Source organism: Corvus moneduloides, chromosome 7, assembly GCF_009650955.1.
Source record: "Corvus moneduloides isolate bCorMon1 chromosome 7, bCorMon1.pri, whole genome shotgun sequence".
In the NCBI taxonomy this organism is placed as follows: domain Eukaryota; kingdom Metazoa; phylum Chordata; class Aves; order Passeriformes; family Corvidae; genus Corvus; species Corvus moneduloides.
In genome coordinates, this window is record NC_045482.1 from 35643400 (window position 1) to 35660408 (window position 17009).

The window sequence follows — 17009 nt, forward strand, 5'->3', positions numbered from 1 at the left end:
GTAACCCAGAAAATTAAGTTAGCAGAATTCACCTTTTCCAAACAATTTTTTATTTGGAATTCATTTGTAGCTGTCCCTGCTCAAGTTACAGGTCATTCATAGTAATAAAGCTTTCTAATTCTGTGACAGAATATTCATAATGTCTTTAAAATACTCAGCTGGATAATGGTCCCCAGGATCTGGACAGCAAGACTTCAAAAGGCAGAGTCCTCTGATCTCCAGTTTCCTTATTCTCTCTAAGCTTGGAAGGTTTCAGCTATCAAGTTTTATTGGTTGATAGTCTAATTGCATTTGTATTATCTTTCCCCTTAATATTATTTTCTTTTCTCTGTATTGGATTTCATCCAAATATTACTGCGACCATGAAGCAGTTTTCTGAAATGTTTTGCTTTTGCTTTGATGCTTAACTGCTTTACACGTGAGTGCTGCAATAAGGTGCAGGTTTCTGATAATAGTTTTTCTGTGAGGAAAAGTTTCCACAGTCTCCTGTACTTTGCTTATATTTGATAGAGCCCTTCAGTTTGAGGCTTTTCATGGACAAGATAAGGTTTGGTTAAACATCTGAACTTTTGAATGTTTATCTGAACTAGATTCGACCCCTAAATTTGTCCATCATTAGTTATTTTGCTTTTCTTTTTCGAGACTAAATTATGCCATTAAATATGTTCTAAAGTAGGTTAAGCGCCTGTGCAGTTTGTCAGCTGGAACATTAATTTTAAAGCTAAAACAGTCTTCTATTGGCTCTTTTTAACATTTTGTCTGAATTTTGACCATGGCTGGTCATACAGAGATTTAGTGCACCCATGAAAACCCCACATGTAGCTGATTGAAGTGTCTCAGAGTTGTTGTGATGACTGGCCTGATTTTATTTCAGGAAAATACCCTGATAATTAGTAATTATTTGCCTGCTCAAGCAGCTTGTTCCAGTGCAGCTGTTCTGGAGACTACATAAAGTACTAAATGTCACCACATGCCCTGCAGTATCTCTGGAAGGGTCTCCCTCTGAGTCCCTGTACAAGCAGACTTGGAGTCCCAGCCACAAAATGCATGGCTAAATAGACCAGCAGCTCCTTTCTGGACTTTCCTTTTCTGTAATTCCCCTGTCTCAGTCCTATAAGAGGATCACCCACAGCACATCTCACAAGGCACCTTCTCCACCCACAGCCTCTATAGGGTAGTCTCACAAAAAAAGCTGCAGCCTGCTTTTGGTCAGCTTTGTGGGTTTGTCTGTTTTATGCAGATCCTAAATCACCTTTAGGGAAGCCTTTCCAGTGTCCTCACATGGACATTACCTGAGCAAGGAGCTGTAACTGCTCAAAGGTCTGAAAATCAGTTTTATTTTAGCAAATGGAAATAATTTCTATATTAAAATTTAGTTGATGGCATGAGGGTGACTGTCTAAGGTTCATATTTATGTGAACGTAGATGTTGGAGATTCTTAGAAGCATTTTCACTTGAGGCAAGAAGTAAAAAGAATTCTGAAATCTGACGACGTGCTCCTTTCAAAAATGAGCTCATGGGTGATCTTTTGTTGTTATTCTTACTCTAATGATATAATTGAGGTAGGGATAATTTGATAAGGTATAGCTGACATATAAACAGAGTACAGCAAATGGATTTCAGATCTCTGGCTAGATATTTTTTGATTACTTTAAAGATAATGGGTGTGCCTTTCTCCTTTGTAAACTACCCACATCTACACTCACTGGAAAGTACTAAACTTGCTTTTTAAAAGAGAAAAATGTGCTGGAACTTGCGGTTTGAAATAGCAAATGTAGAGCTGAATGTCACTACTGTTTCTCATTGGAAGTAAACAGTTTTAGCATGTTGGTTTCATAACTTAGGCACTATGAATTAATTCTGTCCTTTATTGTATAAGAAACACTAGAAGTTCATTGTGGGTCAAAAAATATAGGATTATGAGTATAACTGGAGACTGAGTGCAATGAGAATATAATTAAATGTTAAAATAATTTACTTTTAAAATTTAGAAGAACGAAACATAATTGATAAAAGTTTCAAGAAAAAGGAAATTCATTGGTAGGATATTCTTTCTGGAAGGGTGCCAAAAGACTGGATCTGAATAAGAGGCTCACCACGGTATCCAGACACGTCTAAATTTCAATATATGAAACCTTTGTATAATTCTTAACAAGGCTGATATAAATACAAGACTCCCTTGCTCTCTAGATAATTAATTTGCTTCCAAAAGCATAAGGCAGAATTATATGTAGGTTTTTAAGGTAAAAATTCCACATGGCTTACTAGCACCCAGCCCTCCAGAAGGGCTTTGTTTTGATGTAAATCTGTCCAGTGCTCCTGGTAGATAAAGGAACCATATCAGTTTCCTGTCCTTTTGCCTGAGCAATTTAGTATATGTGATGATTATTCATAATATTTGCAAAAAGTTGAAAAGGTTTTCTTTCAGATTAACTCAGGAGGCAAGTTTAAAGACTTGAAAGTTATTTGCATATAGTTCACAACAGAAGAAAGCAAACAGAACTCCATATTCTAAAAGCCCCTGAATGCATTATTTATTGTAAATTACTTGTTCAACTTGATCTGGAAATAGTCTACAGTATCTTGTTCTGTCTTCCTCAGCCTCCAATTGCATGGGATTTCTTTCTTTATTTTGTGAAGTCTTCTTAAATAATATTTTATACCCTATATGTCAACTTCAAAAGTCATCAGCTCAAATATTGCAGTTCTTTTGCTCAGTAATTGTCATGTTTTATGAGTGGGATAAGACTGTGTGGCTGCAAACACTGATTCACCCAGTTATGTAAGGGCAAGGACCACTCTTCAATTCCTATGTTATAGACCATCCATTGAGTATTCTCCTGGGAATATTTTTGCAAAGAGGCTGTGTCAAGAGTCCTAATCCCTGACACGAGCTCAGGGAGACCAGTTTCCCCTTCCCAAGTACACTGTGCTCTCTCTTCCTAGAGTCTAAATAGTCTGACTTTGTGTGCTGTAGCAGATTTCATCCAAGTCCCACATGTTTTACATTAGATGAACATAAACTGGTCATACTGTATGAATAAAATGAATTCATGATTTCTGGCATTGTGGTTTTTATATTCAAGTTAGGTTTGTATAACAGCATTTCTAATATTGTGACAATACCAAAAAAAAATTGTGGAAAGAAAGGCTTGGCAAGTCCTGGGTGATCCACTCCAGTCCCTCCTGTCACAAGGTACAGTGTTCTGTGTCCTCATACATAAATTTATTAAGCTGCATCTTAAATTCTTTTAGTTTTATTTGCCACCATGACTTCTTTAAAAGGGTGGTTTAGAACTTCGTATTATGGCCAGTTTATACTCATCTATTCTTGTGCCAACATTGTTCTTCAGTTAAAACAGCGCTTCATCCTCCCTGCTGTCCTCTTCTCCTCTCCTGCTCCTTTTCCCACCCCTACAAGCAAATTCATAGAGAACAATCACAGCTCTTCCCAGCCATTTTCTAGCTGGCCAAACATGCCGAGCTCCCCAACTCCTTCCAAAATCTCAGCAGCCTCTTTCTCCTGGTGCTTCTCACTGCTGCTGCCTGCACCTCTTCTGCCAGGAAATTCCACCTCACAGATGAGTGTCCAAGGTTATATACCCATGAGAGAGAATTATTTTGTATCAATTAAAATTAAATATTTTGGACCTGTTGGTCAGTGGGACAGGCTGCCCAGGGCAGTGGTTGAGTCAGCATCCCTGGAAACGCTCAAAAGAGGTGAAGATGTGGCACTTGAGGACATGGGTTAGTGGTAGGCTTGGAATTGCTGAGGAAAGGTTGAACTTGATGGTCTTAGAGGTCTTTTCCAACCTTAATGACTCTATGATTCTGTAACACCAATCCTTCTCCAACCATGCTTTGGGTAGTACCAGTTCTAATCTGCTTACTCCAATTTCCAGTCTCAAAGTCACCAAGTTTTTGCCTGATATCCCAAATTCTTGTCTTAACTGATGATACTTCCAGCCTTGAGTCAACAAGTAATTTTTTGAATGCTTCTACTTTTCCTGCTGAAGTCTTTAATAAAATCACAAAGACAAGTTCCAGGAATAATTCAGGACATCCACTGGTAACTTCCCTGAAGTACAGTCATTCTGCTTTCAACAAAGTTCATTTTAATACCTTATTTAGTCACTTCACAGTTATTGTTTCAGTTCTCTATATCTTCTATAGTTTAACTAATCATTTCCTATTTGGCATCATATCAGATGCACAACTGAAATCCAGATAGATTTGTCCTATTGTATTTTCCTTTTCTAAAAAACCTTATTTATTTTATTAAAGAAAAGTACCTGTTATGATTTTGTTCATAAATCCAACACAAACTCAGAAACATTACTTATATTTCTAAACATTTTTGTTGCAAATAGCACTAAGAAAAGCTGTGTGGGGAGTGACATTTTTATTTCACAATGTAAATGTGTAGTGATGTTTAACACGCTATTAATTTATTTCCATTTATTATTAGAGAGGGACAATTTTTTAAAAAAAATTCATATGCTTAAGAGCATGATGCAAAATATGAATTATACAGTCATTTTATTGAATCTTTACTGCTAATGCACGCAAATTTCACAAACTGTAATGACACTACTGAGCACTTAAGTTGTTAGGCTGTCATATTACAGAAAAATTATTTGTGCTATATAATCACTGTTTTCTTTTTCCTATTGTTTATTTCTGAGCTTACTTCATAAACATCTGTAAATGTGGATATATTTGCTGTGGCAAATATCTATTATTGCACCATAAACCTGAATGACTTCAGGTCCTTTGGTGCCAAATCAAACAAAATCTGAGCTGCTCCTGGAAGGTGATACCCATTCTGATGCTGCATATTTTGGGTCTATGCTCTGTAGTTATAAAATCTGAAATTTTGAAGCTTAGAAGAATAATGGTTGGAGTCAATGCCTAATTCCTGCCTTTTTTCCCCTCAGTCATTTTTCTAGTGCCTTTAAACTGGATGTGTACTTGTCTCTTATTCTACTCTTTTGACAAAAAAAAATAAAATTAGTAATTATAGTGTGTATAATTCAGAGACACACCCAAGGACTTCACTAAGGGATCAAAAAGGAGGACTGGCAAAAGTCCTTTGCTCAATAAAGAAGGTGAGGTGAGTTCTTTATCCTTAGTGAGCAGATTTTTTTGGCTTCATCTCAGAGCATCACAAAGAAAAGGAAGGAAGAAGGACTTGGTTTTGTCACTCTCAAAACTCTGGTTCTGGTTGAAAACCTGTCTATTTTCACAGGCAATGATGCATGCTGCTCCTTCCTTGAAGGACTAACAGTAATTTCACACCTGCTGCATGCCAAAAAAAAACTTGAAGAAATGTTGAATTCTGGATTTCAGTGGTATCCAATAAAACTTAAAGCCATGAGTTAATATATATTAAATTACACTGTCTTTCAGAATGTAGTCAGAATCGTACACCTCTGCACATTAAGATATATTTCTTCAGAAATATAAGATACCCGGCAATTAAGCATTCCCATTACTTGAAATTAATTACTTAATTAATTAATTCCAACTAATATTTTCACACATATGTTATAGCACTGCTGTTAGACTTGCACTTTCTTTCTCCAAAGTCAGGAAGTCACCTTCTCCTGCCTCCCTCTTTTGCCATCTCAGCTTTGTTTCAGTCCTTCAAGGTGTTGCTGAGGACTCTGGTTATGAGTCTGTAAAGCACTTTAGAAAATTATTACTTTAAGACATCAGAGATGAGAGTTAAGCACATGGATCTGTTCACATGTATTTTAAGAAAGTTGCAGCTAGGATTTTGGTCCATGCATTCTGTATTTTGAATGATCAAGCCTGTCATTTTTAGTATTCCTTGGGAAATAATTACCAAAACTCCATTTATGGGTGTTATCAGTATACTACAACTCATCTCTTTCTAAGAACTCCACAAAATTTTAAGTCTTTGAAGAGTACAAAAAAAATATGCATGGTCCAGACTTAACGTTTTTTTTTCCAGGAGATCAAGGGTAATGAAAAAGAAGGTAGGAATGTAAAGATATTTGAATTTCTTAACTGTTTATCCATTCCCACTGCTGCTCTTCATTCTGCTCTTTCCATCCAAATGAATTATATACGATAATTTTAGGTGTTATAATAAACAGATAGGCATCTTAATAATGTATTTCAGTTAGGAAGAGGTACTTGAAAGAAATTGGTTTTGCAATACGCATGATGTGAGACAATCAATAGTGCTTTAGTCTGACAAGCACTGTCAATATCCATTGTCACAGTTCAGAAAGTCATTAATGGATAGTTCTTCAAAAACCAATGCTTTCAACACGTTGGAAGTGTTCAGATACACTATACCTGGCAGGAATTAATCATAGGTAAACCCCTGAGATTGTGTACAAATGCAGAGTAAATTAAGAGTGAAATAAAAGTCATTGGAAAGAATTTGAGATCATGTTAAAGGGAGCTAAAAAATCTTGCCAATAAAATATGGAGTTTAGGACATATTAAAAAATTTTACACTCTGAGTCATTCAGGCTTTGCTCAGAACATCACACCCAGGAAAAACATTCTGCTAGAAATACATTGTCTAGATGCATGATTAAATTCACAAGAAGTAATCTCATAAACATTTTTATCCTAGCCCTGAAGATGCCAGAGCCTTGCCCACCTCTGTGAGTGGTGGCCATGTCCAAACCCTGGAGAGAGGCTTTTGTAGCTTCATAGTGCAATTTGTTGGTCACTACTTAATCCTGATTAAACCATAGTAAATTTATTCTCAGTGCATCATATTTAGGGCACTGAATGTTAAAAAGTGATTCTTCATCTGTACATCTCAAAACTTTCTTTGATGGTACTATTTCTGTAGAAGTGTATTACTAGGAGGTATTGCATTAATTCTTGTCTTCCGTGCTTCTGTTATTTATATGTTATTGCTAAGGCTAGATTTGAATAAGGATTCAGAGGATTTATATAAGACAAAAAAAGACAGGTCAGTTTTTGATCACTGTTATTTTTCTTTTTTTCAGAGCATTTAACCTATAATTATCACCCTTAATTCAGCCAGTGTTATTACAGCACTATCCCATTATAAGGGCCAAAGGTGTGTTCTTTCTTTTAGTCCTAAAAACGTGTTTATACTCTTTTATTTTTGTACCCAATCTGAATGGCACTCCCCTATTTTGATTTCATGAATCTTGAGAATTGAGGAAAAGATCTTGCCATTATTTAATTTATTATATAGCTTTCCAACCTGTGGCATAGATGGAGACTTAATAAAGTGTCAAAGTAATAAGAATACTTTTCTAGATCAAAGTGTTTATTTTATTACCAGCTAAACATGAAAGTTGGACAATATTCAGGTTACATTTTTGCTGATGAAATGTCCTCGCATGCACTTGTATTAGCAGAAAAAATATATAATTATTTTATATTTAATTCCATAAAAGTCTTATTTTTACTTCTGCATGGAACTGTCTTCCACTTTTTTATGTTTGACATTTGTCAGCTCTCTTTCATGGAGGATACCTCTGCCCAAATCCAGAACCTGAAATTTAAAAAGGAAGATGTTAAAAAAAATATTTATTGTGCTTTTTGAGTTTTATAACTACTGTTTTTTCCTTTTTTTTAACATTAAGTGTTCTTTGTATTTCCAAATATAATAGCAAAGTCATTTATTGTGGGGATATCGCGAAAAGAATTGTTTGGCAAGAGAAGGACTATTTCTAAGTGAGATCCCAACATGACTATTCCTGTCTAATCTTGGTTTTGGAACATGCTATCTAAACCCTTAAATTTCTGTGAGGCTTAGAGTTTTTTTCTGGTGACTCACATGCATTTAATAGCATAAAATGAGAAATTCATCAACATTAGCTTTGTTGTTGTTTTGAGCTGTGTGCTATACAGCAAAACGTGGTACATACAAAGATATCCATGACAATAATTATTCCTACCTCTAGATGTAGTTTTAACACCATAATTGCTGTTTCAGGTACAAAACTTCCAGCTGGGTTAACTTGTCTTTCTAAAGAGCGGGATGTTCACCCTGCTGTCCTACCCTTCACACGACAACCACGTGTACTTCTTTTGGAACACCTTAACTAGTCTGGTGTAGATTCAGAGCTAAGTGTGTAGTTCCAGTGAGCATAAAGCGCTTCAGAGTCCCGCAGAAAGGGAAAAGTGGCCAGCAAATGATTGATTTTAAATATATTTTCACCCCTGAATCATTTACATCACTTGAGGAAGCTTCAGAAGTCAGAATAAAGCTAACCTAGTTGTGAATCGTTATGGCCAGAATGACACTGAGCAACAAGAGAGACCCCAAACTAAATACAATTCACTCCACTGTTTCAATGTACCACTAAGATGCAGAATTAGAAACATCCATTTGTTGTTCTTTTTATAGCACAGCCAAGTGACTTGGAATTTTAGCTTGTCCCTGCCAAGGATTGCTCAATTTCGAACAAAAAGTCCTCCGCTATAATGTTAAAAAAGCACCAACCATCGATTGAATGTTAATCTTTATGTTCTATGATACATCACTCCAGGAATGTTACCATTAAAAAATGTGAATTCTAGTTTTCATAAGTGATGGATTATTGTACCAAGCCATGTATTTTCCAGTAAAGTGTCCTTTTATTTGTCCTGTGTGATTACTAGTTTGTGGAAGTATGTGTGGGGTCATTTTAGTGCTGTGGGAAAATGGAACACTCTTCTGTTAAAATCAGTAGTGAAATCAGAAGCAAAGTATGCTCTGATCATTGTAGGCATGTGTTTAAATATTGCTTTCCTTAATTGGCTATATTCTATTTACTTAAAATGAACAATTTGGCAAGTTTTTCTCCCCTGACAACAGAAAAGCGTAAACCATTTTATAAGTTTGGCTGTTAAAATCAGATTTGTAATGTAAACCACAATATTCCAGGGTTGTTCCTGTTGCTTAACCAGTTATTTTAGCTTGCCATTGTTTTATAATTGTGCACCTTTAAGTGTTTTGGTTCTGTTTATAACTAATGCAAAACACCTTGATATAAAAAAAAAAAGACCAATAATAATGATCAGACTTTTAATTTGCTCTCTCTCTTTGCTTGGATCCTCTCTTTGAAGATTGTTGCATTATAGGGGAGGTTCAGTTCGGGCGGGGAGAGAAGGGAGCACCTCTGTAACTGCAGCTAAATTATCCTGGGTTTTGTTTAGGAATTCTGTCAAAGGGACAACGGACCAGGCTTCTGCCAATTCACCTTGTGAAGAATATTGTATTTTGGTGGACTGATTGATTGATTGATTGATTAATTGGTTAATTGATTTCCAAGAGAAGATGGAAGGCTGCTCTTTCCTTAGAAAGCAGAAGTTACCCTTCTCTGAGCTGGAGGCCTTTGCCAAGGGAGGCTGCACCACCCTGGCTGCCCCATTAACCTACTCAGCAATGTGAGCAGTGAGAGAGCTCAGGACACTGAACAAGAGTTATTCAAGGGTGGCAAGTCTCAGGTGATTTGTTAGAAATCATTAAAAATCAGCTTGTTCAGGAAAAACTCTAGAAAAGGTCTCCCTGCAGCATCTCTGCTGCTTCTGGAGCATGCTGAACTTCTCCTCCCTACTACCACTGCCTATTTTGATAGCCATCATGATGCCCTGTAAGCACCTCAGCAGAGAAAAAGTTAAATGTATGCCTTTGAAACCTCCTCCAGGGGATTTTCTGCAGCTGGATTTGATGTCTTTTTGACACAAAGCGGCAATAAGTTGCGTTCAAATTGTTTCTCTGTTTGGTAAATGCTTAAATATAATATAATCATTAGGACGGGAATACTTTTCTTTCCATAAATTAATGCATCTTGCACACATTTCATGGCACATGGCCATGTTTTCTATAGCTGCATTAAATATATATATAACGCTTAATCCATCTTGGCAGGAGCATCCAGTCCTTCACTGGTGGTGTAACCATCCATCCTTCCTAATAGCAAGGAGCCCACAGCTAATAGTGCATAGCACACTCGGAGCCTGGAGTTGGAGTTGAAAAATCACCCATGTGAAACTTGTGGGATTCGTGAACACTTCATGAGCAAACTGGTCGCCATCCAAATACTTATGGGCAATAAATAACAGAGCTCTGCATATAACCGGCAGAGTGAACTCGTCGTGTTTATTCACAAAAGTATTAATCAGATGTTTGTAGTGTCCAACCAGCCGTGCTGCTGACCTACCGCACAACTGGGATCTTACCAGGCTGGTTATGGCCACTATTTTCTCAGGGTATTTGAGAAAAGTACTGTTAATTTAGAAATATTGTTTCACTAAAAATTTCCCTTTTGATTTCCTTCAGTTTTCAGGCTGAACTACAGTGCCTCTGACACAAATGACAGAAGCAGAGTTAAAAGCCGATTAAAGAAGTTCATCTCCCGAAGACCATCCTTGAAAACATTGCAAGAAAAGGGACTTATTAAAGGTGTGTTTAGTCTTCCATACTTCTTGATGCAAAAATTAAAAATTCACAAATGAATATTTTACCCTCAGCCCATTGGACAAGCGCTTCTTAAATATGGTTTTGTTGTTGTATCTCATAACACACTGCTGAACTATAAAGAAAAAAAAATTAATGTATGGTTCATCTACCTCTGTGATAGCTGACTGCTGCTCCAGTTTTTCTGCTTTGTTGTGCAAGTGGTAGAAGCCCCCCCATTTAAAACTATACACAATGCAAATCAAGATGCTGCACAACTCCATTTCTTTTCAAGAAAAGAATGGAGACATAGTTTCATGTTTTAGAACCCAAAATAGGACCCTCAGATGCTGTGCTGACTAATTTGTTGGAATACTTTCTGCTGCCTTCTCTCATTACTTTTCTAACTCACCAACAAAATCCATTTTTAACAATTTGAAATACATGTCAGCAAATAAGTAATGCTTTGAATCTGTGGGGTTTTTTTCCTATTCCAATTTCTTGCTAAGTTGGTCAGCCATCACTTTCACATATTCTTAAAAAATTGTTTCTTTGATAAAATGTGTTTGTTAGTTTATCCAAGAAGTGTTTCCCTGAGAAGCTGGTAGTTAACTTGAAGGCAGTAGCATTCTGACCACTAGCATCCAAGTAAAGCTGTGTTTTTAGATACTGTCTGGAATAATGCTTGAAAAATTTACGCACTCCCAAATTATTATGTGTGAAACCCACAACTGCACATGCAAATTGACTAGAAAGGGGCGTTTTGCCAGCAGCCCCTGTCAATCTTTGGAGCGTGAGTTTTCCAGTGGTGTGTCAAAAATGTAAGGGGTGTTGCTAGTCTGTATTAAACTGAGCCAAGAGATTGACCCCAGTCAGCATAAGCTAAAGCAGCCACAAGAGTTCAACACCGGCTGGGCCCATGTCTGGAGAGAAGAAGTTTTGATGAATTAAGTTCTTATGTTTTAGATACGTGCAGAGATGCTCAGTGCAGTGTTGTTTACTGTAAGGAAGTCTTCTTTATATAAAACCACAATGTGCCTCAGTTATGGGGTTCTGCTCCCAGCTGCTGCAGAAACTCTGAAAAAATGTCATTTATGCATCAATATGTGTATGTGAGGTGTGCATACTTGCACACCAAACTTTCAGGATCTGTCCTCACATATTTGTAGTAACTGATTTCAGTACTTCTGAGGGTTTTGTCTTTTTGAAGTACTTTGTGAGTTGAGGGTGGGATTTGAATGGGTCATGTTTGTTTGTTTCAGTTATTACAGTAATACAGGAGTAATTTATAGTCTTTTAATTTCTGGATTTAAGGGTTGGGGGGGTTCTTAGTTTATTAAAGTGTGGCTGATGAATCTCCTGCGGTGTTACATAGGGATCAGATGTGATCCCTGCTAACAAATCCAGATTCATTAGCATAACTCAAATCCACCCTCTAATATATCTCTCTAGGAAAGACAGATGAATTTGGATTTGTCTAGAGTTGCATCAAACTCTTGATTCATAAACATAACTTGGTTCTACCTGGGATACTCTTCCATGGAAAACAGAAATGCTTTGATTTGTGACACAGTAACTCAGAATCTGTACCCAGCACAGTTTTATTACCAAACTAATGTTGCCATGAAGAAAACATGTTAGTGATCTACCATGAAGTTTCATTAGGATTAGGTTTTGGCCATGCAAATGAGGCAGGATTCGTTAGCACAGCTTAATTCCAATCTACGGTAAGTCTATGTGAAATGCTCATTTGATAAGGTTCCTTCATTGTCTTCACCACAGTTTATCCTTTAATCTGTTAAAATGTTATGAAAATGCAGTTGCAGTGCTTATGCAGAGACCACTTTTAAATGTTAATTTTTAGTCTTGCATTAGAATATTTTTAAATTGCAAAATGCAACCACCCAGATTACCAAGGAAAAGCTTGCCAAATTTTTGTGTTATAAGATGCATCTATTTATTTTTCTAAAGGTGACTTAAATGGTTGCAGAAACCCCTCAGAACTATTTATTTGCTCGTTTCTTAAGGGAAAAAAATGTTAACCAATTTTTACGAGAAAAAATTCCTCCAGCTCTGAGAACATGCCTACGAACTTTTATCCCATAGGGAAATACTTCTGTCAGAATTGTAAATCCCTTAAAATAGGGGCTCGTAATAAAAGTGTGTATAAAGCCTTGCAGGACATCTTGGTACCAAATTCCTGACAAAGAGCTGTTCTGTGTGCTGGTGAAGAATTGATATAAATATCTGTGAAGCGTGTGGTGTTAATTACTCCAATGCAGCGGCACTGTAGGTGCTGTGAAAACCTTCACTTTTCATCAAGTGCTATTCATATTTGCCAGGGGCACTATAAAGCTCTCAAATCTATATTGATTTTTTACATTGTATGTCACATTGGAACCAAAACTCCCATAAATTTAACACGTAAATTATAGTCATGAGTAAATACATTTTAAGGTGGTAAGTTCACTTAAACACAGTACTGTGCTCTGTGAGTTGCTGATGCGTGCACACTTGGCCAGAAGACTCGACACATTTCTCCACATTAACCAAATTTGGGAATACAGGCTTCAAAATTAAATAGCAGTTTGATCTCCTGGGGTACTTTGTTCTGCCAACGCTGTTATCAGGAAATCTAGAAATTATGTGATTGTCATTTAACTCTTACCCAAACTTTGCTTGTGTAGAGTGTAGCAGATATCCGTGTAGAAAATAAAGTAGGGAGTTAAATGAAAATAGTACGGAGGATAGCACTCAGACCAGGGAATGTAGAAGACTGATGGGTAAATGTTAGTTACATGTTGATCTGAAAATGAAGATGCACCGACATTTTACATGAGAAAAAGTTATTTTTGTCATCATTGCCCCATTTGTTTTCTAGTCCTGTGCATAAAAGAAGCCAGAATGGGAACAGCACGTTGGCTCCGTTCATTGCAGTGGGCTGGTGACTGGGGCTCTTCATGCTCCAACGAGAGCTCTAATGAAGATCATCTGTCCTTGTTCCATCTCACTCATGCGTACAAAAAATATCCTTGGTCTAGAAGCTTTTTGAAGCATTTCTGAGATGATGTGCAATACAGGGACATTGTGGGATGTGTTTGTGTCTCCAAGCACACTTGTGTTCTTAGATATACACGTGCACACAACCTAGAAAAAGTAAATAAGAGGCATGTCCCATGTCTGCCATTTCAGCAGTGTTATTTTGAGAATAACTGTTCAAATTTATACTCTAGGGCAGGGGTCCTTGGTTCCTTGGGATTGAAATATTCTCAGAATTTACAGAATCTGCACTAATATGCTAGAAAAATAATATATAAATCTTCTCTTTTAAAACGACTTTATAGTCTATAATTGAACTTTGACCTCTATGTTTGAGCTTTGTCATGATTTACTGTTACCCAGGATGAATTGCCAACCTTCAACTTGATGTTGGCCTGCTAACATCCTGATTTCTGAGACTTTCTAGACCAACAAAGGAAAAGAAACTTCTCTGAAACTGTGATTTTAAAGCTATGGTGGTTGTGTTGGTAATACACTATCACAAAATACACTCTCAGTAAACAGTAAAAAAACATGAGCAACAACCTCCCATAAATGACACTGTGGGAAATGAGGAAAATGAAGCTATGCAGTTGGCAAGAAATTTATTTTTCTTTTTTTTTTTTAGGGTGGATCTTTCTTTCCCAAAAGCTAGACACTGAAGGAACTTCACTGAATGTATTTCATAAGCTAAGGCAAAAACCAAAACAGCATAAAATTTGGAATGGTTACAACTGTTTCAAGATGAAAATAAAAGCCACTCAATTGCTAGTGAAAGGAACTAGCTGTGATTTGGCTTGATAGCCTATAGAACAGGGCTCAGCATATGTCGGTGGTTGTGCAGATCGCAGCACAGAGATCACCAACCATTTCATTTCCAGGCAAGGGAAAATGTTTTTATTGTATATGTCTCACTGGACCTCGGAGTAGTTCAATGTAATGAGTGAAATGTTCATGAGAAGTCCAAAAGAGCGGATTAAGACCCACCTTTGGTGTGTTCTGTAAATCTTGCGGGTTATGAAGGAATTTTGCAAGCTTTCTGGTGCACTCAGAGCTTAGGGAAAGTTAGGAAATGTTTCCTTTGACTTGCAGGGACAATGGGTCACAAGGGTATTTCTTTCTTTGACAAGGACATTTGGAAGCACTTTTCCTAAACCCTGTGGATGGCCAGACACTGAACAAAGCTATTTATTCCTTTGACATGATGCTAAGAAATGATTCAGAGAATTTTAAAATACCTCATTTTGGGAGAAGTGTTTTGAGTAGTACAGCAGACACACTCTCTTTGAATTCAAACAAGCTCTTGTCCCCAGTAAAAACCAGAATTTCTTAAGAGAGACCTGTGTCTGTAGTACTATCTTCCCTTTTTCTGAGAATGTGAAACAAATCTGGCAGCTCATATGCCACTTAATAGTAACTGCTCACAAATGTAATTTTCTTTTTTAATTGATGACCACCACAGATCGACAATGTATAGTAAATCTCCACATTAAAAGGACTGGCAAGATTCCCAGCTTGCATAAATCAGGGAAGCTCCACTGACAACCTCACCAACTCCAGTCAGCTGAGGACCTGCCCCACTTAATGTAAAAGTTTCATGGCATTATTTGGAGCCCCAGTCTGGAACCAGCATGACTTTAATGTCTGACTTAATGCGTTTGACTACAGATAGAGCAGCCAGAAGTCACCTTTAAGAGTATGGCTCCAAATGCATCACTTCCCCCTGCAAAAGTTCACAGCTCTGGTGCCTACTGTCCCTATCCCTCTGCTTGTACATTCACCTCTGATTTTGTCTTTTCATTCTCCTTCCCTCTTTTCCTTCCCAACATTCAAACAGATACAAAGAAAACAACTTGGATGAAGATAAAAAGCTCTGTTAGTCCAGCAGTTCAAATCCAGATGTAGCACAGTTAATTCTGTTCCTGAAAGGCACAGGATTACATAGATATAATTCACGTTTCTAAAAACTTCGGCATTGTACAATTATACAATCTCCTCTCATGCCAGAATTTAAGCTTCTTCCTGAGAAACGGGAGTATTGGCCATGCCCTTCCCTGTTTTTTTAATAAAGAACACTGAAGAATGAATTCCTTCCGAGTATGGCCACATCCCATCCATGTGCACCCAAAACAGATAACAATGACATTTTCAGTGAGGATGTGGCTTTAGTGATTTTGTTTTAACTGTTTCTTTTCCAGAAGAATTGCCTCCCATAGTCAAGATTTCTGCAACTCAGGATTAGTGACTTTGCTGCAGTCTGCAAGAACTACTCCAGAAAAAAAAAAAAAGTAGCTCTGTCAAGCTCAAGGAAAACTTGAAGCTCCCCAGAATGAGCAATTCATTGCAGCCATAATCATCATTTTATATTATACAACTTGTGAATGTCCATTCCCTTCTCTTCTGGTGTCTGGTTTTATATCCCTGTGCAAAGCTGTCACACACCCCACCGTCTCCAGCGGAATTTTTAACGTGCAGATAGCAGGGATGTGTAATGTAAACCATACCACCAAACATATTATGAATATATTGCTCTTCTTAAAAATGCTTGTTGGTTTTTCATACTACAGTATTGACTAACTGTCGGTGTTTGATGTATGGTTTACCAGCCTGATGTAGACTTATGGTTAGAGCTTAACTTGTTAGTTCTGCTTTTGCAGCCAATTCAGAATAACTACAGATGCCCCAAGATATTAAAATTGACTGCTCAAATGGACTCAGTGTGGGAGTTTCATTGGTTTTAAATTGATAACAGCTGAAAGAGTGAATGATTAAAGCTGTATATGGGCATAGTATGCAGCTCCTTTGTAAGAGCTCTTGTGAACAGAATCCACTGCATGGGAATTGCCTTTGTTCTAATAAAAGATATTTCTGAACAATTGTTAGTTTAAATTTTTAAATGATGAAACAAGAGCATTTCAGGAGCCTATAGAGGAAATAATTCCTGAGAAACTGGAATAACTCTGAGAAGATAAAGTAGATTTCTATTCAGAGGGGAGCATTTAAAGTTAAGTAGCATTCCATAAGGTGGTAATTGTGTCTATTTCCCAGGCATTTGAGTTAAATAAGCTGGATAGGAAACATAAACTGTCATAACAGGAGGTTAGGAGTGTTGTGTACATCTTTTTTTTAAGTCATAAAAAATTAAGTTTTGGAGGACCTTATCACAAATAAATCAAACAAAAGGGGTTTTGCTTCCCTTATCCCTTTGGGAGCAGTTATTTTATTTTTTTGAAAAAATGTTCTGGATAGCTTTCCCTTAAACTAGTTTTAAAAAATATATATCTCTACACTTATAAAAGAATAAGAAAATAATATTTTAATATCATTTACATAGTGACATACAAATCTAGCTTAAAAAACTTAGCAATTCACATTCCTTGTTTTTGAAATACTACACAAACAAATCTTAGGTGAGTTTTCCACAAGTCCCACTGTCACTTCCACAAGTGTAAATATGGCAGTGTAACCACTGCCATTCCCATGTTTACGCACAGAAACAGTTCCAGCAAAAAAATCAATTGATTAGAGAGAGTCACGGAATTTGTGGTACAGGAGTACTCAG

The 17009-nt window shown here is 36.9% G+C and overlaps 1 protein-coding gene across 3 annotated transcripts in view; it reads left to right on the forward strand.

Annotated features, from left to right (window-relative positions):
• The window catches only part of ARHGAP15 (Rho GTPase activating protein 15), a 320969-nt gene that overhangs the window by 174679 nt on the left and 129281 nt on the right, over positions 1-17009 (forward strand). For all 3 annotated transcript variants that reach the window (XM_032114884.1, XM_032114883.1, XM_032114882.1), the window contains one exon: positions 10292-10414. In XM_032114884.1, the coding sequence (XP_031970775.1) occupies positions 10292-10414 (123 nt within the window). The remainder of the gene's footprint in view (positions 1-10291; positions 10415-17009) is intronic.